Source organism: Podarcis melisellensis, assembly GCF_964234715.1.
Source record: "Podarcis melisellensis genome assembly, chromosome: 17".
NCBI classification, from domain to species: domain Eukaryota; kingdom Metazoa; phylum Chordata; class Lepidosauria; order Squamata; family Lacertidae; genus Podarcis; species Podarcis melisellensis.
This window is the reverse complement of record NC_138534.1, coordinates 38604581-38626262: the sequence shown is the minus strand read 5'-3', so window position 1 is coordinate 38626262 and position 21682 is coordinate 38604581. Positions and strand designations below refer to the sequence as shown.

Below are 21682 nucleotides of genomic sequence, written 5' to 3'. Positions count from 1 at the left end.
ATTAGGTAAAGTGGTGCTTCAGGTTAAGAACAGTTACAGGTTAAGTACGGACCTCCGGAACGACTTAAGTACTTAACCCGAGATACCACTGTAGTTTAGGGCCTCATCAAACCTAAATCCGGCCCTGGTCTGGATGATGGGAATTGTAGTCCAAAAGCGGCTGGAGACCCAAGCCTGGCAAACTCTGAGTTAAACCAACAGTCCTTGGTCGGAGTAAGCTACAGAAGTCCATTTCATTCAATGAGAAAAAATATTTGGGAGGTCTATCAAACCCCATTTAATGCTATATCTTGGAATGTTTGCTTACAGAGAAACAGAGAAGGGACATTTCCATGTTTGCACTATTGAGGTGCTGCACCCCCCCCCCCATTTTGCTGGAACTAAAGTGGTGCTTCTACAGGACTCTGTTATCTGACATTGCCATACACCAGGGCCAATAACTTTCTATACTCAGAATTAAATCTCATTCAGCAGAGGTGTCCTGCTGAAATTACCTCCCTGTGGCTCCTGCCTTCTTTTTAATTACTAGCCCCTCTTCACTGGGGGAGGAAGGGAGACTTTAAAGGTTGGTTTCCTCTCATAATTTCTACCAGCCCAGATGGCTGGTAGTTTCCGAACATGACATCCCATATTCTTTCCAGTGTACAGTAGTTTGAATGTGACCAGCGGCCACTAGAGGGCAGGGTGTTCCGTTTTCTTTAAAAAAATAAAGATTCCAAAATAATAGTTAACCTAAGTCAAGAATCAAATAGATTCCTCTGCATCTGCAGGAGCAGTTTCACTTGAATATGTAACACTTATGCACACTTCAGTGGCTGGGCTCAGAGCCATCCCAGCACTATAATGATCAGCAGCCCAAGACATCTTGTTGTTGTTGTTTAGTCCTTTAGTCGCGTCCGCCTCTTCATGACCCCCTGGACCAGAGCACGCCAGGCACTCCTGTCTTCCACTGCCTCTCACAGTTTGGTCAAACTCATGCTGGTAGCTTCGATAACACTGTCCCACCATCTCGTCCTCTGTCGTCCCCTTCTCCTTGTGCCCTCCATCTTTCCCAACATCAGGGTCTTTTCCAGCGAGTCTTCTCTTCTCATGAGGTGGCCAAAGTCTTGGAGCCTCAGCTTCAGGATCTGTCCTTCCAGTGAGCACTCAGGGCTGATTTCCTTCAGAATGGATAGGGTTGATCTTCTTGCAGTCCATGGGACTCTCAAGAGTCTCCTCCAGCACCAGAATTCAAAAGCATCCATTCTTCGGCGATCAGCCTTCTTTGTGGTCCAGCTCTTACTTCCATACATCACTGCTGGGAAAACCATGGCTTTAACTATACGGACCTTTGTTGGCAAGGTGATGTCTCTGCTTTTTAAGATGCTTTTCAAGACATCTTAGAACCACAAAAAGGAGCTTCACTCCCCTGGGAAAAGGCCTGAGTGAAGATCTGCATCAGGAAAAGGGCAGGAGGAGACCAGCAGCGCTTCCTTTAAAAAAAAAATTATTAAATTTTTCAAAAATTATATAAAGACAAAACAAAACAATAATAAAGAACAGACAAAAATAAAGAACAAGTATAGTTTCAATCCCTTTTTTTCTTATAACTTACTTTCTCGACTTCTTCATACCTCCCCTCTCTGTATTCCAATTTCTATCTTATTAGTTCAGCAAATCCTTTCCCTTAATTTTCATTTAATTTTTGGCCCTTCTTTTCTTATTACTTATCCATTCCGGCTGGAAACCACATAATTTCTAAACCAACGTCATTCTAACATTCATTAATTTTACAGTATTTCTTGAGATAGTCCTTAAATTTCTTCCAATCTTCTTTCACCGACTCTTCTCCCTGGTCTCGGATTCTGCCAGTCATTTCTGCCAGTCCCATATAGTCTATCACCTTCATCGGCCATTCTTCCAATACTTTGCGATGAGTATTCTTGCTGCTGACCAGCAGCGCCTCCTGCTTGCAGAGGACGTCCTAAGTTAAAGTGGGGACTTTCCGGGATCAAATCAGAAACGGGTGAGACTTCTGAAAAATGGGGACACGTGGAAGGTCTGGCTAGGGTACAAAATCACTGCGTTTTAAAAAGAAAAAAAAAAGGCAGAGCTAATGATTTGCTGGCTACGTACATTTCTTCTCTGCCCGCCGTCAGCAAAAGATTCCCGGGCGGTGCACCAAAAAAGTGAATAATGCAACTTAGTTTGCAGAGTTGCGCCAGAGAGGGCGGCATTTCAAGTAGACCTGCCACCCCGCTGGCACTTCTCCGAAGCCAGCCAAGCTCTGGGCGTCTGGCACCCAGCCAGGGCTTCGGGAAACCGGAGCAATTCGGCTGTGATCGGAGGCGGGGCAAGCGGCGGCGAGAGGGCGGAGTGGGGTGGCCGGGCGCGAGGGCGGAGCTGCTCGGGACTCAGCCGGAAGCCGGAGGGCGCAAAGCACGCGGCACCCGCCTCGGAGCGCTCACGGGGTCGCCTGCGCGCAAAGATCGGCGAGGGAGCCAGTGCCTGGTTCTCGACGGCGCGCACGGAAGAGAAGGCGCGGCGGAGCGGGGAGAGTGGTGGTGGCGGCGGCGGCGTTGCGCGGCACAGAGGAAGGATGCCCCGTCGGAGCACCGCGTTGCATCTCGCGGCCGGCGGGTGAGTAGCCGCGAGGGAGCTTCTGGTGCGCGTCCCAGGCGCGTCTGCTCGTAATCGGGTCCCCGGGACTTGCTGCCAAGGGGAAAGGGGGCGACGGCGGCGCGCTCCGGCAGGGCCGCATCCGCCGCGTGCCCATGGGCAAGTCGATGCAAGCCTAGGACCTTATAGGGGCGCACGACTGACCTTGGAGGGGCACCGTTTCCTACAAGTTCGTTGTTGCCATAAAGTTCCGAAAACAGTTTGCTTTTATAGTTTGAAATGTTATATCCTTTCTGTTTTGGAAAAGAGAAGTTTGCAATAATAATAATTGTGGGTGAAGAGATTTCGAGTTGCAGGGTTGGGAATGCGCCGGAATGGCAGCTGCCAGCCATGTTGATCTCGTAGAATCATAAAGTTGGGAGGGATCCTGAGGATCATCCAGTCGCCACGCCCTGCAGTGCAGGAATATGCAGCTGACCCTTACGGGGCTCGAACCTGCAACCTCGGCCTTGTCTGCGCTACGCTGCAGCCAACTGAGTTGTCCAGCTGTGTTTCCAGCCAAAAGACAGCCGAGTGCCCAGATTCTAAAGGAGTGAGGCCGGCTCACATGTGTCGGTGTAGCAGCGCTCCTTCTTGTGGGAGGAATGGGGTAGGAGGAATGTGTCAGGATTGTGTTCCACAAGGAAGAGAAAATGTCAGAGGTGCCAGATGCCTCTGCTTCTTTTCTTGGTTCACTGTCGGTTGCTATCTTGGGCCCATTTGTGGTCACTTTCTCTTCCTGGCACATGAGCCATTGCAGCATGAATTCCACACACTCCAGTTGTGCGAGGACTGCATGAAATGATCTGCAAGCCTATCCACGTGGGGAAACTTATCACCAATTCAGTGTGACCTGTGCGATCCCAGTCATCTTTCAACAGCTACCAGTATTACTACTGTTGTTAATGCTGATGAGAACCTGAGGCTGATGGAAGAAGTGGCCTGCCTGAATAAACAGTCCTATGCATGCCTGCCAGGAAGTACTTTGCATTTGTGCAAAAAAACCCCGAAAAGTTTTTAAGTCATGTAATTGATGATTTACAGAGCCACCCGTCAGTGCATATGGTTTACGAAAAAAGTGATATTTTAAAATACAGCATGGACTAATTAAGAAACAGCAAGCAAAAATACCCACATGAGTTGCGCTCTTCGGGGACCTGCAAAGCAACAATTGGCTCCTCTGTGCAAGTTTCTTAAAAATAAACTGCGGGTGCGCTAACACAAGGAGCCTAAGCGAGCAGGATCAGAGGGAGGGAGCAAAGTTAACGGGGGTAACATTGGAGTGGAGTCCCTAAGGTGATGGAATGGTGCCTTGTACACCTCCCTCTGGCAATTCCTCCAGCCAAGCTGGTGCCAAACATATTACTACTCTTCATTCCCGTCAGCGAGGAGCACACTGTCCAGGCTTGCGCCCCAGGGAGGTCACTTTGGTGCTGCTGTTCGGCTTCACCCTGGAGGTGCACTCCATTGTCTCTCAAGACAGAATGTCAACACCTGCATTAATAACGGGCTTTATCTATTACCGTACCCATAAAATTGTTCACCTTATCCAGCACCCATCCTTTACTGAGGCTGGCAGTCACAGAGGTCTGCTGAGCTTGGCCTGGTGATAGGATGGAGGAGTTGGACCCGGCAGGTTCGACTCAACTTCTCCCACAGTTGAGATTAGGTAAAGGTAAAGGGACCCCTGACCATTAGGTCCAGTCGTGACCGACTCTGGGGTTGCGACGCTCATCTCGCTTTACTGGCCAAGGGAGCTGGCATACAACTTCCGGGTCATGTGGCCAGCATGACTAAGCCGCTTCTGGCAAACCAGAGCAGCGCACGGAAACGCCGTTTACCTTCTCGCTGGAGCGGTACCTATTTATCTACTTGCACGTTGACGTGCTTTCGAACTGCTAGGTTGGCAGGAGCAGGGACCGAGAAATGGGAGCTCACCCCGTTGTGGGGATTCAAACCGCTGACCTTCTGATCGGCAAGTCCTAGGCTCTGTGGTTTAGACCACAGCGCCACCCGTGTGAGTGTTTAAATGCCTGAACGGGGCTATGTACGTCACAGAATTCAGCTTTCTGAGTACAGTGGATGCTCAGGTTATGAATATGATCCGTGTGGGATGCACGTTCGCAACCCGTATCTGCGCAGGTTGCAATTCTGTGCTTCTGCGCATGCGCGACCGCTGAAACCCGGAAGTAACCCATTCCAGTACTTCCGGGTTTCGGCAGTCCACAACCCGAAAAAACGCAACCTGAAGCGTCTGTAACCCAAGGTATGACTGTACAGAACTTGGATCTGAGCGCAGGATTTTAGTTTAGTGGTGCTGCTGTTGTTGTTGAGTTGGGGAAGCTCTGGGGTTTTTGCCTTCATCTGTTCTTCCCCTTAAGTGGAGGCAGAAGCCTCTGGGAAGCCAGGTGCTATTTGTTGTATTAACTGACACAACTGTATTAACTGAAACGTGTAATATCTTGCTGTTCCCTTTGTGTTTATGAGAGTTTGACTTCGCTGTTCCTCTGAGGCCGTGTTCTTATGAATACACTCAGGCAGTGGTATCTACTTCTGAAAAGGGTATTCAAGAGGGCATGTCTTAAATCTGTAGTGTTCCCACCTGGGAATGTGTAGTGCTGGGTTGTTGTTTTTCCCCCAGCAGGTGGACTACATTCAGGGTCAAACTGCACATTAAGTTCTTTAAAAACATGCTTAATGCAGCTGCTTTCATTTTAAAGAAAAAAGAGCTGGTTAGTCACTGTTGCTGGTAAGGGGAGGCAATTTAATAGTGAACGATAAATTACAATCTTTCATCTTTTCCTCTGCCCTGCTGCAAAGGCTGGAAAAGAGGAGGAGGAGGAGGGATCCCTTGAAACCCACCGCTGGCGCAGTGTCAGAAACTCAAATATATATGCTAGGCGCCAAATGGCCCCCTTAAACCAAGGTTGCAGTTGCCGAAACAGAAAGTCCGGTTGCCATTTTGGGGCAAGGCGGCTCTAAAGTCTTATTTTTCAAAGGATGGACTGACTGTGATTGATTCATCTGGTTAGTTCAGATGCAACCTTGAGCTAGGTTAAGAGCTTTGAGAACTTAAAGAAGAAAAGTCACTTGATCCAGGGACAGTCCGTATATGTATGTATATATTGGCCCATTCCGACCTCTTTTTGTTCAGGCTTCACAGAAAAAAGGAATTTGGTTCCAGAAATTCATTCTGATCAAGCAGATGAAATATAAGTGATAGAATTCTATAGGATGGAGTATTTGTGCGTGAAAACAGTCCAGATCCAATGATCCCCAAATGTTGGAAATGTCAGGTACCATAGGTGCCAACTCCCTGGGTGTCTGAGCACCCACAAAATTCCCCCTTGAAGGGGCCAGGCACCCACAATATTCAGTGCCAGGGCCATGCACGCTGCATGGCACCCATGGTCATGGGGCCAAGTTGGCATTCCTGGCACCCAGGCATCTTCACTTAGTTGCAAGTGGTTGAAATGCGCCTGGCTAATTTCAAACCCTGTGTGCCACCCCCCCACAACCCCACCCTTGGTAATTTTGCCAGCTTTGCCTGCCAAGGTAGTGCCGTAGCTCACGTTCTTTCAATGTGTTGAAATCTGCCGACTCCCAGCTGGTTATATCTTCAGGAAAAGCACAGGGCCTTCGTCTCCAGAGACCCTGCACACTATCACAACCTTCTAAATGGCTATATCCAAAACATCCCTCTGAAGCAGAATGGGAACAACATCTTACCGGGGCCTGGTACGAGAAAATTGGTTCTGCCTGGCAAATAGGGACAGCAGGAGCATGTGGATTTCTGCTGCTCCTTTTTCTCTACCAGCTGCGCTGCTTACTCTGAAAACCCGGTTGTCCTCCTTCCTAAAGCGTCCTCAGAACAACTCTAGAAGGTTATTCCTGGCCTAGCCTTCCAACTGCCCAACAGCTGTTCCCACCCAGCCTCTCTGACCTGCTACCCTTCTGCTAACTCAAGCTGCGCAGGCGCACATCCCTTGAGACGGCAAAGGGGCTTTGCTTGCAAGAAGCATCTCTGCAAGCTGAGCAGAAGACAGACACAGTTGGTTAGGTCTTTGGTTCGTGGCCAGTTCTCTCTCATCATCATCTGTCTATATTCTGTGGCGGTAGAAGAACGGGAGGCTCAGGGTTGGGCCAGGAAAGGCCATCTAAAGATGTTTCATCTTCTCTCGGCAAGCAAGCCCTCTGAACGGAAGGAGAAATAATTGGTTTCTTTCTGCCAGCCTTGTTGCAGGAATTGCTGTATCCATTGGAAACAGTTTCCATGGTGCATGTAAAAAATGTACTTAGTTATTTTCTGCTTTTGGAGGCAACCGTTTACCCGCTGTGCTATCATTTATTTATTTGCAAGAATTGTAAGCGGTGTACACGCTGTACTTATAGCTAAAAGATTTATATATTCGGCAGAGTTTCCAGGTGGTTTGAAAGAAAGGAGGGAGGGGAAGGGGTGATGTAGTTAGGAGACCCTCTTTCCGGCATTGGGGACACGTCCTAGTCCTGGTTCTCACAAAAATCAAGCGAAATAGTAAACCTGTTTCTGGACAGATGCAGGTAGGGAGTTCACAAGGTTGAGCTCTCCTTGCTTTAAAATAAAATAATGCTATCCCCGCAAGCAGAAAGCAAGCATGTCAGGGAAAATGTGTCATCCCGATAATCTAATTATTGGTGCAGAGGGATTGTTACTTTTGTATGGAAGAGCATCCAGTCGTGCCAGCTGTGCCTGCTTGCTGCCTGAAGTGATGCAGGCCAGAAACAAGCTTGTCTGTTGCTAGTGAGAACGTGAATGTATAGGCAGATGTTTCAAGGTATCCAGCTACTGGTTAGTGATCTCATCTCAGCCACTGACTCCCAGTTTCTAACTGTTCGGAGGCTCAGGACGGTTATTCAGAGGCAAACAACAACAGCCCTTGCCTACACGAAGAGGTCATTCCACAGTGCTTCAAAAACTCTTTGCGGCAATGACATTTTAAAGCAAGCCTCTGAGCATGTGAAGAGTGACGTGTGGCTACCAGGTTAAAAGCACCCTGGTGGGAGAACTGGATTGTTCCAAGGGGTCCCTGTGGAGCCTGTGTTCAGGGTCGAAAATGTGTGCAATGGCTTTGAACCCACCCACAGCTGCTCTGTTGCATCACTTGCCGGTGCAAACTTCGCCAAGGCGAATACCCTTCATGAATGTGGAGCAGTAAATCGAGAACCTCTCACCTTGCCAGGATTCGCTCACTCAGCTAATGTCAAACCAAAACCACAGGCTGCTGCTGTCAGTTAAGGGCTGTCCTAGCAAGGGGGCCGGTTGCATAAAGTGCAAAGCACGTCCCGGCCAAATTGGGGCAGCTCCCGCCGCCGCCTCCAGCTCTCCCTCTCCTCCCCGCGCGCTGGCAATGCGTCACACAGACACCCTTTGGATTTGCCAATGATTAGCACACTGACGTCTTGGCTCCGGCCTGCTGTGAGCAGAGGGGCTCAGCGCTCCAAAGTCCACAGGGGAGGAGGTGGCCCAAACGTCACAGCTTTGCATTCTGGCATTGCCCAACACTCTTCGTTCCGCTGCGAGGCTTCCCCATGTCACCACAGCCAGCGGGCACAGGGCGATCTTTGGAGCCCGGCAAAAGGAACAGTCACCTCGTCCAATGTAGTAGAGATTGCTTCTGAGCAATCCAGCCTCACGCTGGGAATTCTCAGCTCAGGTGGCTGCAGTGGAAACAGAAGCCGAGCTGTCTTGATTCCGGATTCATTAATTCAGAGCCGGTTTCTGTGGTTCTGGCTCTGCACATAGCTAGCACAGCAGCCCCACAGCTCCCTAGTATAGATTAACCCCCAATGGAATGCAGCCTTCAAGAGGAAAAAGGATGCCTATTCCTCTTGACATCCAACGCCCTTTTTAAATGTGTTGGGGGGGGGGATGAGGAGGTTATTCATCATCATCAAACCTTTATTGGCATCACTTACAAACATTCAGAATAAATAGGCCAGTGCGATCTCATCGCCGTTTCAACAGTACAAACATTTGCCAAAGGGAAGAAGAGGCGAGCGATCTATTTCATCTCTGTGGGTCTCCAGCAAGGGCAGGATCCTGTAGCATACTTCGGCGACAAAAAAATCAAATAGAGGAACTTAGCTACTGTCTTGGTGAGGTCCTGGTCTCTCCCCGTAATAAGAAGCATGTAACCTCTGTCTCTGGTTTCCATGTTGGAATATGTAGATGGTCTAAAAATTGTTGGCGGAGATCATCATACATTTTACATTGAAGGGCCACATGAGCTAGAGTTTCCACCAGGTGGGCAGATCCTATCTCCTTCTGCCATACCCACAAACCTACCCAAAGGAGGTTAGAAGGATTAGAATTGAACCTAGCCAGCGGTGGGTGGGTGTGTGTGTGTGTGTGTGTGTGTGGGTGTGTGTGTTGGGTTGTTCTTGTTTCCAGTGTATTACGCATTTTGCAATTTTATATTGTGATTTTATGTTGTGAAATACCCGTATATAGAGCAGTCTAACAACAACAACAACAACAACAACAACAATAATAATTCCTGATCTGTCCCAACTTTCGCCTATCTTTGAAATGGAAAATCTCAAATCGTTCCCCAAACGTGCAAATCGATTGGAAAACTTCTCTCTGCCCCCTCTGGATCCTCATTACAGAATTATACTCTACAACCATATATGTTCTATTCCCGCACTGAGAGAATACTATAAGCATTTAGACTAGGCTGTGAATATACAGCCCATTTTGATGCAACTCAGAGCTAGGACGATGGACCCCCCCCCCCCCGGAAGATTTTCTGCTTTCCTCGGGGCTTTAGCAAACACCACCACATCCTCATAGGCCTTGCCATCCTCTTAGTTGGGCATCAGAACCGTTTGCTCAAAATCTACAGTTTAGTTTCATTCTAATAATGAGATCTGTCTTCCCCTCCGATATTTCTTTTTACATTTTCTAAATATGAGATGTCCCCCCGTAAAGAAACAGAACTTCCCATAATATCCCACAAAGCCTCTAACAGCTTGAAGGCAGTGACTCAAAGAGCAAAGGCCGCCTTCGAGAGCGCAAGACTTTCAAAAGAGGCAGCGTTTCAAACCCAATTTGAACATATCTAGATTCCCCGTATTCCTATCTGAGGTCTTTTCAGTTTTTATCTGGTCATACAGTGTCCCCCCTTTTTGTCTCCCAGTCTCCTGGTCTAGTTTAAAATGTACATTAACTAGAGAGGCACAGATTCTCCACCCTGATAACGAAATTTCGGACAGTTTTGGTGATTCCTGTGGATAGCATTTAGAATTTGGACTGCGTGCCTGAATCGTAATTTGCTTATACTGCCACTGATGTCAGTTGCCCTGTGACCTTGGGAGGGGCAGGTTAAGAAAATCTTAATAAATAGACAAACGGAGCCCCTTCTCATGAGATTTTGGGGGCACTCCTGCTGCGAAGAGCCTTTGAAGCACTGAGGAATGACCTCATGTAGGCAAGGGGTGGTTTGTTTGGTTTTTGCCTCTAAATAACTGTCTTGAGGATAGCCTCCAAACTGTTAGAAACTGGGTGCATAAGCTGGGTGCCAAAGGACAGGGTTGTAGTTGAAACGTTTGGGCAAGATTGCTCTAAAATCTTATTTTTCCAATGATGGACTGACAGTGATTGATTCTTAGTTAAACACCTGGCTAGTTCAGATGACCACCTTGAGCTAGGTTAAGAATGTTGAGAGCTTCAAGAAGAGAAGCCACTGGATCCGGGGAGAGTCCACATGGGGTAAATTGAAGACAAGCTGTAACAATTAACTACAACGTCGTTCGCTACTCCGACTCAGGCTGCGCAGAAAAAGCAATTTGGTTCCTGAAATTCATTCTGATTATGCAGATAAATGATTAAAACGGGCAGAATTCTACAGGATTAAGTGTGTGAAAACAGTCGAGATCCAATGATCACCAGGCATGAGACATCATGCACCATCCTGGCGTCCAGGCATCTTTGTTTATTTTTATTTTTTTATTAAGCTTTACATTTTAATCATCAAAATATCATAGCAAATAACAACAACAAAATTACAGTTCCAAAATTCCCCCCTCCATGACTTCCCTCAATTTCCTCTTCTGGTTTTTTTATGCATATTAACTTCTCCTGCTTGTTTTGATATATCTTAATTTTAAGATAGGGACGCGGGTGGTGCTGTGGTCTAAACCACAGAGCCTAGGGGTTGCCGATCGGAAGGTTGACAGTTCGAATCTCCGAGACGGGGTGAGCTCCCAATGCTCGGTCCCTGCTCCTGCCAACCTAGCAGTTCGAAAGCACGTCCAAGTGCAAGTAGATAAATACCGTAGGTACCACTCCGGCGGGAGGTAAACGGTGTTTCTGTGCACTGCTCTGGTTCACCAGAAGCGGCTTAGTCATGCTGGCCACATGACCCAGAAGCTGTCTGCGGACAAACTCCGGCTCCCCCAGCCTATAGAGCGAGATGAGTGCACAACCCCAGAGTTGTCCATGACTGGACCTAACCGTCAGGGGTACCTTTACCTAATTTTAAGATCTTTAAATTAATTATTATTATTATACTCTTCTCCTTTTCACATCATCATTATAATTCCTGTTGTTGTTGTTACTATTTTTTTAATTGTCAGTGTTTAGTCAAAACCTGCTAGCGAGTCCATATCTTCACCTTGCTTCTGTAGGTATAACATAAATGGTTCCCAGTCTTTCTTAAAATCTCTGTTGGCCTTTTCTCGAATTCCCAGGCCACTTCACTTGGTTGCAAGTGGCCGTTGGTTGTGTGCAAAAGGCGCCTGGCTCATTTTGAACACTGCCTCTGAACCTTGCCCTGACCCTGCATTTCCTCTTCTCTGGTCCCAGATTTGGTGGCACGGCTGGAGCCATCTTGACCTGCCCTTTGGAGGTGGTGAAGACCCGCCTGCAGTCTTCCTCGCTGGCCGTGAGGCCGCTGTGCCTTCCTGCGGTGCAGATGCAAGGGGTGAACGGAGCACTGATCCGCCCCGGACTGCCCTCCATAGGGGCTCTTCAGCTCTTGAGGTGAGCGGGCGAGACAGGAATAGCTGTGGGGGATCCTTGTGAGGTTCTCATGGGTGGGATTCCCTTGTTTTGTACCTCTGTTTGCGGTGGCGGCGGCAGCTTTTCCTGCCCCCCGAGGCAGAGGGTGGAAACTGACCTTCTCGTTCGTTCTCTCCTTTCACAGAACCATCCTAGAGAAAGAAGGGATCCGCTCCCTCTTCCGAGGCCTGGGGCCCAATCTAGTGGGAGTTGCACCTTCCAGGTAAAATGGTGTTTACAAGGGCAGAGGTTCCTGTTCCTGGTTCCCCAAGCGGAACTTTCACAGGGATTCTTGTTGAAATCAACCCTCAAAAGGGTCCAGAAATCTCCTGCTAGGGTTGGGTGATACCTGGTTTTCAACATCGTGATAGAGCGCCAGCTAAACATCGTGATATATCTGAAATAAGGATGGAGCTATATAGAGGCTTTGGCTGGCTTCAAGGTTTTCCTGCATTGTGATTTTTGCATAGTGTGTGTGCACACACACACACCCTGATTCATGATATATTGCCAGGTCAAAAACTATGAAACCGATATCACGATACGGGCTCAAGGGGGACAGATCTGAGACCCATGACTTTGGGTTGTGCAATCTGCTGGTGGGTGACCAAACAACGGGATACTTGAGTCATACATTTGCCTAGTTTTTTTTATATTATACAAAGGCTCAAACGGCCTCTGAGCCTTTTCGATGCTTTTCCTGTAAACAGCAGATCATTGTTCGTACAGAGCAGAATACGGAGGAGAGACGGTAAGCATGCAAATGAGCACTTCTGGCCACCACAGACGTCACATTCTCATGAGAAGGAACCGAGAGCTGCTTTCAGCCTTTAAACCCCCTGAATCTGGGCAGGAGCAGAGGCTTATCGGGGTGAATCTAGAGCAGATTGCTTGTTGTTGCTTCTGTGGGTTAAGTAGCTTAAAAGGACTCAATTCCTTTCCCTCCCCTTTTCCAGGGCCATTTATTTTGCTGCATATTCGGGCGCCAAGGAGAAACTCAACACGGTGTTCGCGCCAGAGTCTAAGAAAGTTCACATGCTTTCGGCGGCCTGTGCAGGTAAAATGCACATCTGTTTGGGTGTCCTCAGGTCATTTCACCTGTTGTCTTCCGAGCTTTGAAGAAAGGTCGAGAGAATGTGTTTTTTAAAATAAATATGATTTACCGCAGCAAGGAGTAAAGGAAGACTCCTAGATACACATTTGTGCATGTGTGCTGTGCAGCAGCAGACAGTGTGGCAGAGCAGCACTGCTTACCTGACCTCCTGGTTATGTCACTGCAGCACAGCTGGACGGAGAGGAGCATGGCAGCGGCATGGTTGGCATGGTAGATCCCACACTGCTGGCACATTTGCAGTGTGCCAACCTTGCCACTGCTGCACCCTTCTCTGCCCGGTGTGCTGCAGCGACTTCAGCTGGAGTTCAGATGAGTGGCATAACCACACACCTTCAAATTCTGGGATTACACATGTTGGAAAGCTGCAGCTGGCAGCGGGTTGTATATATGTGGCAAAGCAGGGATGCGTACCATCTCTATATATGTCTGCTAATACAGTGGCACCTCGGTTTTCGAACATCTCCATTGATGAACATTTCGGTTTTTGAACGCCATAAACCTGGAAGTAAATGCTTTGGTTTTCGAACGCGCCTCAGAAGTCAAACCAGAAATGCAGCTTCCGTATTGAGTTTCCATTTTGAGGCTTCCGTACTGAGTTTTTGATTTTTGAACGTTTCGGAACTCGAACGGTCTTCCGGAACGGATTACATTTGAAAACCGAGGTACCACTGTGTCAGGGAACTGACATCGGAGCCAGAAGTGGAGGCAGGGCTCCCAAGCGATGCCGGAGAAGGGCCAAGCAGGGAGAGAGGGGACTCATCGGCTGGGGAAGGAAATCAGCGTAACACCAGGGATAAAGGGGGGCGGATGGGGGAATCGGAGAGGGGGCTCCAGGACTCTTCGCCAGAGACCAGCGGGGAGAGCACAAGTCCTCCGCTACCCACACCCACCCTGCGCAGAAGACTTCCGCGCAGGGAGAGTAGGTGGAGACTTGGCGTCAAAGAACTTCTTTGCTGGAAGAAGTTCAGGAAACACCCACTGACGGATTCTGCCAGCGACTGAAACAGCCATGAAGTGAAGGGCTGTCCAGACAGAAAAGGTTTAACCAGGCAACCTAGCCAGGAGTGGCGGCAACTTACGCATGAGCAACCCCATATAGCCATTACACACTGTATGGGTGAATGCATTTTCTTCCTTGCATCTGTGAAGGGGACGCTGCAGGTTTGAAGCAGCCCATTGGTTGTTTCCTTCTTTCTGCTTTAAGTGCTAAGAAATGAGGTCAGGCAGAGGTGGCGGGTGACAAAGGGGAAGGCAGAGCGAAAGCTAAAATCCACGGGTAGAACTCACAGTCTGAGTTAAGCTCTTGCACAGCCGCCACTGAAATTTATGAAACAGTTTAGCTTGTAATTTCATCCCACTGAGATCAGCTGGATATGAAAACTTTGGATTAGACGCCAGAGAACCTCAGAACAGGTCCCTGCCAATTGCAAATGTCTTCCACAAAGCACAAGTTTCACCTTGGTACCTTCTCCTTCCTGCAGGAGTCACTTCTTCCACTTTGACAAACCCCATCTGGCTGGTGAAGACCAGAATGCAGTTGGAAGCCAGGTAAGGAAATCCTGGCTGCTTACCAGTTCATAACACTGTTTTGAGCCACCGGGACTGGCAGAATTTGATTCCGGACATAATGGAAGACTGGTAGACAAGACAAGCCACTTGCACATAACTGCAGGAGGGCAATTGGGTGTATACTGCGATTCCACCAAAGCTCAGAATTTGGCACAGAGCACAGAATTCTGCTGCCTAAGAACCCGAGTCTCTCCTCCCCCCTTAATCTCTTTGAAGTTGCAAATGAATATGCAAAAGCATGCCCAATGCCGGGTGCATCTCAGTAGCCAAACGAGTTCGGGGACAGATTTCACATGGTTAGAAGGTGGGGCAATAATCCTCCTGCCCCCTCCCTGACTAGAAGCCAAATCAAGCATGCAGAATAAGAAGCAACAAACATGCACAGTGTCTCTTGATTTCTGCGATTTGTACAGGTTGCGGAATTCAGTTTCTCGGAATTCAAGTTGCCATGGCACAACATTTCATTTTTAATGCAGTTTAGTGCATTAAATGAGTGGAGCTCAGCAGTTCCCGACTGCGTTTTCTCTTCTCTGCAGGGCCAAAGACGAGCGACGCACCAGCGGCTTCCAGTGCGCCATGCGCATTTATCACACGGAGGGCTTGCGAGGCTTTTACCGCGGGATCACTGCCTCGTACGCTGGCGTCTCTGAAACCATCATCCATTTTGTAATCTACGAGGCCCTGAAGCAGCGAATCAGAGAGCATCGGTCGTTCCTGACTCCGACTCCTATCTTTTCCCCAAGCAGCCAGGACTTCCTTGGGCTGATGGCAGCAGCCGCCGTTTCCAAAACATGTGCCTCGTGTATTGCCTACCCACACGGTGAGCTGCTCTGTGTTCCAGGCTCTCTCCCCCCCCCCCCCCAAACCTGTCTGGCCAGAACTGGAGGAGCTTTTCTCCAGAGGACTGGATAACCAATCTCTTTTCTCTTTCCTTCCTGCTCCCTGCAGAGGTCATCCGGACGCGGCTGAGAGAAGAGGGCTCGCGTTACCGCTCCCTTGTCCAAACTCTGCAGCTTGTGGTCCGGGAAGAGGGCCCTGGCGCTCTTTACCGTGGGCTCCTGACTCATCTGACCCGCCAGATCCCCAACGCGGCGATCGTCATGGTCACCTATGAACTGATCATTCATTTGGCAACCAAAATGTGATGCTTCCCCCTCCCTGAGAATTGGCTATTGTTGGCGTGTGCCTTTAGGAATGTGAAGCCTTGATCATGATGATCACATTTCCCCGTTCCACGGTTCGATGATGCCGCGGGCAAGGCTTGGAAGCTAGTGGCCTGTCTGTAATCTTTTGTTTGCCAGCCTCGGTAACTGAAGGATGTCTTCAACTGTACTGGGCCTCTCATCAGACGCCTTAAAAGACATCAGTGGGCAAGGGACCACTCAAAGATGCAATTGGACAGATGCAAGAGTTTTACATGCAGAAATGTATGCGTACGGAGGGTGGCTCGGCTGGCAAACACTCTTCCCCAGTGCCCCTGCCTGGCCAGGCTCCAGTGTGCTGGTTGTGCAATTCAGTGCAGAGGAAAGCGTTCTGCTCTACTTCCCCTGTGGCCTAAATCCGGCTTGCCAGTTGGCCTGGAAGGCAGAGGGCTTGTACGGAAGCCACGTAAAATGAAAGAAAAGCACCAGGGAATTTTCTCCAGGAAGCGGAGCAGTGCATCAGTGGTTAGTCTCAAAGGGAGGACTCCCCTGGCACTGACACCCTGCAACTCTTGCCGAAGACATTGATGGTTCCCTCCTTCCCCTTTGAGTTTGCCGCTGGCAACTTGCCATCTCCTGAAGGCAGGCAGGACAGCTGTGCCCTTGGAAGTTCAGGGTCAGCTCCTGGCCCCTGCTCATGGAAGCACAGAAGCAAAGAGCCCTGGGGGTTTTGGTCCCTGCTGTAAAGAGAAACGTTTCGTTGTGGACAACTGGCAGGCTTACTTTTTATTGCCTTGCTTATGTATGTATTCCACTGTAGAGCTTGCCTCCCTAACAGGAGAGGCATGGGGAGAACAAAGGCATCTAGGATGGGGTATATTTCAAGGGGGCAGGAGGTTGCTGTGCTGCGATGGGGTGAAGGGCAGCCTGAAGGTGAAATTTGGTGTGTCCTCCTGTGCGTAGCTTTATGGGGGTTCACTGACTTCTGACTCCATTTGTTGCATAGGAGTAAGGATGCAACACATTCTTAGACAAACCGAAATTATTATATGTTTTAAGTTAATGTTTCTTTGTGTTTTTTAATAAAGTATTTTATTAAAAAAACAACAACCAATGTTAACACAGTTCTATTTGGTAGAGTATGAGACTCTTTTAATTTCAGGGTTCTGGGTTCGAGCACCAAGCTAAGCAAAAGATTCCTGCTTTGCAGGGGGCTGGACTAGATGACTTTGGTGGTCCCTCCCAACTCCACAATTCTCTGATTGCTCTTTACTAGGATCTGGTGCCAGACTCTTCTACATTGTTAAGACTCGTCCAGGAGCCCAGAGGATGGGGAGACCCTCTTATTGAACCATTGCTCCCAGTATGTTTCCAAGCACAATTCAAAGTGTTGGTGCTGACCTTTAAAGCCCTAAACGCCCTCGGTCCAGTATACCTGAAGGAGCATCTCCACCCCCATCATTCTACCCGGACGCTGAGGTCCAGCGCCGAGGGCCTTCTGGCGGTTCCCTCATTGCGAGAAGCAAAGCTACAGGAAACCAGGCAGAGGGCCTTCTCGGTAGTGGCGCCTGCCCTGTGGAACACCCTTCCAGCAGATGTCAAAGCGATAAACAACTACCTGACATTCAGAAGACATCTTAAGGCAGCCCTGTTCAGGGAAGTTTTTAACGTGTGATATTTTACTGTATTTTTGGCTTTTATGGAAGCCGCCCAGAGTGGCTCGGGAGGCCCAGCCAGATGGGCGGGGTACAAATAATAAATTATTATTATTATTATTATTATTATTATTATTATTATTATTATTATTATTATTGCAGGAAGCAACCATTGGGGCAACCAAATCCTTTTCTTACTAATGAGATATTGGAAGACCCTCAGCTTTTATCCCTTTTCTATTCTTGTAATTACTACAAGGGGTGGAGAAGTTATTAAAAGAAGAAAGCTATCTCACTGAAGGAAGAACGTCCATTATTCCAGACCTTACATTTTTAAATCCTTTTTTATTTTAAAATCTGCTCCATTTTTCTTCTTCACACCATGTATCTCCTTCACTCGTTATTGGAATATTATTGACAATTTTACAAAGCGACACAAGCTGCAGGTCTTTTCTGTTTGTTTGTTTCTTTGCATCAAACAAGAAAACAAGAATGAACCTCAAACAACGACATTGAAAAAATATACAATATATATATATATAGTATCTTGGGGTGTCTTGCCGTACCCCTGGGCTTGCTGCCGCCGCCCCAATTCCCGGTCCTCTCCCTTTTTTATCATGCCATTCCAGTTTACCCTTCTCTGGAGCGAAGGGGGTCCTCTGCCGGAGACCAGAGTTAGGGGGCTCTGCCCCACTTGAGCTGAAACAAGCGGCTGGAGAGGTGGGAGGAGCCTGGAGAGGTGGGAGGAGCCAAGGTCCTGGTCAAAGACAGGCTCCTCCCCTTGGACGCTGCTATCGAAGGGCAGCAGACAGAACAGTGCGCCTATGCTGGGGCAAGGTCAAGCGGACATATCGAGAGCCAGATTTTATGGGGGGGGGGGCAATCTGAGGCACGAGGCACCATGAATCCACCGTGATGCTCTTGCACAGCTTCTGTTCCATTTTAAAGACACTTGCGCAGGAGAACTTCCCGGTGGATTGTGCTCTGTGTTAATTCGTGGGAAGGGAAGGTGCCAATTGGATTCCCTGCCTCATGTGCCAAAATCTCATGTCTTGGGGGTCAGCCTCCGCTGTGTAAATGCAAGAGGTCTGGAGAATGCAGGGCGGGGGGCGGGAAGAGGAAAGGGGGGAGGCCAAACACATAACGCGCCCCCCCCGGTGACTAAACATAAGCAGGACCTCCCTCTCTCGCTGGCGTTCCTCTCCCCCATCCATCGCATGCCTCTAGAAGCGGCAAGGGGCATCGTGCTTGCCCACAATGCGCTGGTCATCGGCCACGTCGCTGCCTGGGCTGTCCGGTGATTCAGAGTCACTGCTTTCCTCTTCCTCCTCTTCAGCTACTTCTCTGACGGTCGACCCAGAAGCCTCTGCTGCCCTCTCCTGGCAGCTCTGGTATGACTAGAAAGAGAAGGTAAAAAGGTAAAGGACCCCTGGACGGTTAAGTCCAGCCAAAGGTGACTATGGGATGTGGCGCTCATCTTGCTTTCAGGCCGAGGGAGCTGGCATTTGTCCACAGAAGGCTTCCGGGTCCTGTGCCAGCATGACTAAACCGCTTCTGGTGCAATGAAATACAGTGACGGAAACCAGAATGCACGGAAACGCCATTTACCTTCCCACCGCAGTGGTACCTATTTATCTACTTGCACTGGCGTGCTTTCGAACTGCTAGGTTGGCAGGAACTGGGACTGAGCAACGGGAGCTCACCCCATCGTGGGGATTCAAACCGCCGACCTGATCGGCAAGCCCAAGAGGCTCAGTGGTTTAGACCACAGTGCCACCTGCGTCCCTAAAGAGAAGGAGGAGGTGACAATTGAGCAAATGGCTTGGAATACCCAGGGGAAAGGCTAGAACGATTTTGGCTGGCTGGCTGAAGGCAGGCTGAGAGATGCCTTGGATATGACCGTAGCTACGGGGAAGCTAGCCAGGGTTTTTTGCTCCAGTTGAAGCCTTCAGAGGGGCGCCCCTGATACTCCCAGCCTATGTGTGTGTGTACACAAATGTGTGTGAAGGGGGTGCCAAACTGGGTCTTTGACCGAAGTGAAATAAAGCCTAATTTCACCCCACCTTGGACTCCAGTGCTGTGGGGAACAAGACCCGCTTGAGGTGACTGTGGTGTAAGATCTGGACTCACACCCAACGGTGCAGTGTTGGTTGTTGCCGCCTGGGAAAGACAGACGTGCTGGGCATGGGGGGGGGTCCAGCCCAGCCCTCCCCACTGCAAGGGGGGAGCCTGGCTGGCCAACGTGGCCCTTGGCTAGTGAAGAGGAGCACTGGACTGGGCTTCTCTGGGGTCATCTGCATGGATGCACCTGGTTTGTGCCCCCTCAAAAGTTGTGCATCCAGGGCCACGGCACCACTGGCACACCCACACTATGCACTTCCTCTCCATCTAGATTCAGGTGTAAATGTATGAATAAATCATATTTCTTAAAGCTACAACCGTCTCTGCCACGTCTTCAATTCTCCAGAGGAGCACAGACCCCTGGAATCTCATGCACGGCTCGACACTGATTGGTGTTGCTTGCAACACTGGTGTCAGAAGTGGAGTCTCTTTCCTTCCCTGCTCCCTCCCCAATCTTCCCTCCCTCCACTCACCTCCATGGGGTTGACGATGATGGTGAGAGCAGAGTCATCCCAGAACATCTCGCTCTCCTTGGCCTGGGCACCTCCGTGGCTCCCCGCGGACTCGCCTGTGCCCTCGCGCTCGCCCCCTCTCCTGTGCAAGGAGTGGATGCGTAGGACACCCAGGATCACCATGAGAGCCAGGAAGCCCACGCAGACCACAATGATGATGGTGGCAGCGCTGGGGACCACTGCGGGGAAAGAGAAAGGGGGAGGATAAAGCCAGTTTGTTTCGTGGCTGCCCACGGAGAAGAAGAAGAAGAGGAGTTTGGATTTGATATCCCGCCTTTCACTCTCTTTAAGGAGTCTCAAAGCGGCTAACATTCTCCTTTCCCTTCCTCCCCCACAACAAACACTCTGTGAGGTGAGTGGGGCTGAGAGACTTCAGAGAAGTGTGACCGGCCCAAGGTCACCCAGCAGCTGCATGTGGAGGAGCGGAGACGCGAACCCGGTTCCCCAGATTACGAGACTGCCGCTCTTAACCACTACACCACACTGGCTCAGGAAGCTAGGATGTGGTTCCGGAGGGCAGGCTTTTCGTTGCAGAAGCTGCATACGCCACACTTCAACGGGACACCCTCCCTAGAACCTGCCGCTCCCAAGATGTGGAGATGGCCGGTGGGTTAGAGGCCTGTCGAAAAGGAGTAAGAGGATTCTATGGAGAACAGGTCTAGCACCCATGGGAGCTAAATGGAGCTTCCAGGTTCAGAGACATTATATCTGTATACAGTAAGGCAGTTCTTCTGTTTCGCTCATCAAGAGTACAGATATCCTGCCACAGATTCCTAGTATCACCCCAAGCCTTTGCCTTGGCTCTTTTCAGCTGGTATTCCAATGATCTCCAGTTTCTCCTTTCATGTACTGCTTAATATACATTGGTGTCCTGCCCTTTCCTGAAAGCTCAAGCGTATTTAAAACAGATCAGCTGCAAAGGAAAAGGAACACAAGCCGTTAAGGGCTTTACAGGTAAAAATAGCATCTTGAATATTGGGAGTCCCTGCCCTGGGTAGTGTGCCAATGACAGCACTGAGGTTAAAGCCTTATTGCTTGAAAAAACGTTTATCTGGCTGTCCCAAGTCAAAGGGAGAAGTAACAAGGTACAGTGGTACCTCGGGTTAAGAACTTAATTCGTTCCGGAGGTCTGTTCTTAACCTGAAACTGTTCTTAACCTGAAGCACCACTTCAGTTAATGGGGCCTCCCGCTGCTGCTGCACCGCCACCACACGATTTCTCTTCTCATCCTGAAGCAAAGTTCTTAACCAGGGGTAATATTGCTGAGTTAGCGGTGACTGTAACCTGGAGCATATGTAACCTGAGGTACCACTGTAAACTACTGTACTTTTTGCTCTATAAGATGCACCAGACACAAGACGCACCTAGTTTTTGGAGGAGGAAAACAAGAAAAAAAATATTCTGAATCTCAGAAGCCAGAACAGCAAGAGAGATCGCTGCGCAGTGAAAGCAGCAATCCCTCTTGCTCTTCTTGCTTCTGGGATAGCTGCACAGCCTGCATTCGCTCCATAAGAGCAAAAAATACGGTACTTGGTAAGAACTCTTCTTTGTTTATCTGCTTCTTGGCATCCCGCCGTGGAGGGATAGGATTCTCTGAAGCCTGACACCTGGACTAAAGTAAAATACGTTGGTGTATCCAGTCACAGACCTCATCAACTTTGACCCCGAAATTGAGCGTGCCACCCTATCTCACCCCCTTTTCTCAGTCAATCTGCCACTTCACAGTAGCGTGTCAATCAGTACGTACTGGAGTTGCGGTGGGGGTTAGCCAGGCTGTGGCCAGAGAGTTCTGGAGGCAGATGGTGTCCCCGGTGCATAAACTGCTGGGCGCTCATAATGTGGTTCGGGTGAGCAGCTCTGTTCATGTTATGAAGGACGTTGACCTGCAACGA

At 49.3% G+C, this 21682-nt stretch overlaps 2 protein-coding genes and 1 long non-coding RNA gene across 3 annotated transcripts in view; 2 read left to right on the top strand and 1 right to left on the bottom strand.

Moving 5' to 3' along the window:
• Nucleotides 1–21682, top strand: part of LOC309360446 — a 359212-nt gene that overhangs the window by 12331 nt on the left and 325199 nt on the right. The window lies entirely within an intron of this gene.
• On the top strand, nt 2388–16612 carry LOC309360494 (solute carrier family 25 member 36-A-like). Its single transcript, XM_081895047.1, has 7 exons — nt 2388–2619; nt 11483–11659; nt 11823–11900; nt 12634–12734; nt 14273–14339; nt 14897–15180; nt 15309–16612. Exons 1-7 carry the CDS (start codon nt 2579–2581, stop codon nt 15503–15505), a joined length of 945 nt encoding a protein of 314 aa, XP_081751173.1. The 5' UTR covers nt 2388–2578; the 3' UTR covers nt 15506–16612.
• The window catches only part of CLSTN3 (calsyntenin 3), a 41190-nt gene continuing 36990 nt past the window's right edge, over nt 17483–21682 (bottom strand). Inside the window, exons 16-18 of the mRNA XM_081893918.1 lie at nt 21538–21673; nt 19752–19969; nt 17483–18554 (exon numbers count right to left, since the gene is read on the bottom strand). Of these exons, the coding sequence (XP_081750044.1) occupies nt 18381–18554; nt 19752–19969; nt 21538–21673 (528 nt within the window). The 3' untranslated portion in view covers nt 17483–18380. The remainder of the gene's footprint in view (nt 18555–19751; nt 19970–21537; nt 21674–21682) is intronic.

Coding starts and splice junctions, on each gene's coding strand:
- LOC309360494 (XM_081895047.1), top strand. CDS start 2,579: ATGCCCCGTCGGAGCACCGCGTTGCATCTCGCGGCCGGCGG. Junction 12,735..14,272: donor GCTTTCGGCGGCCTGTGCAG/GTAAAATGCACA, acceptor TCCTTCCTGCAG/GAGTCACTTCTTCCACTTTG. Junction 14,340..14,896: donor AGAATGCAGTTGGAAGCCAG/GTAAGGAAATCC, acceptor TCTTCTCTGCAG/GGCCAAAGACGAGCGACGCA.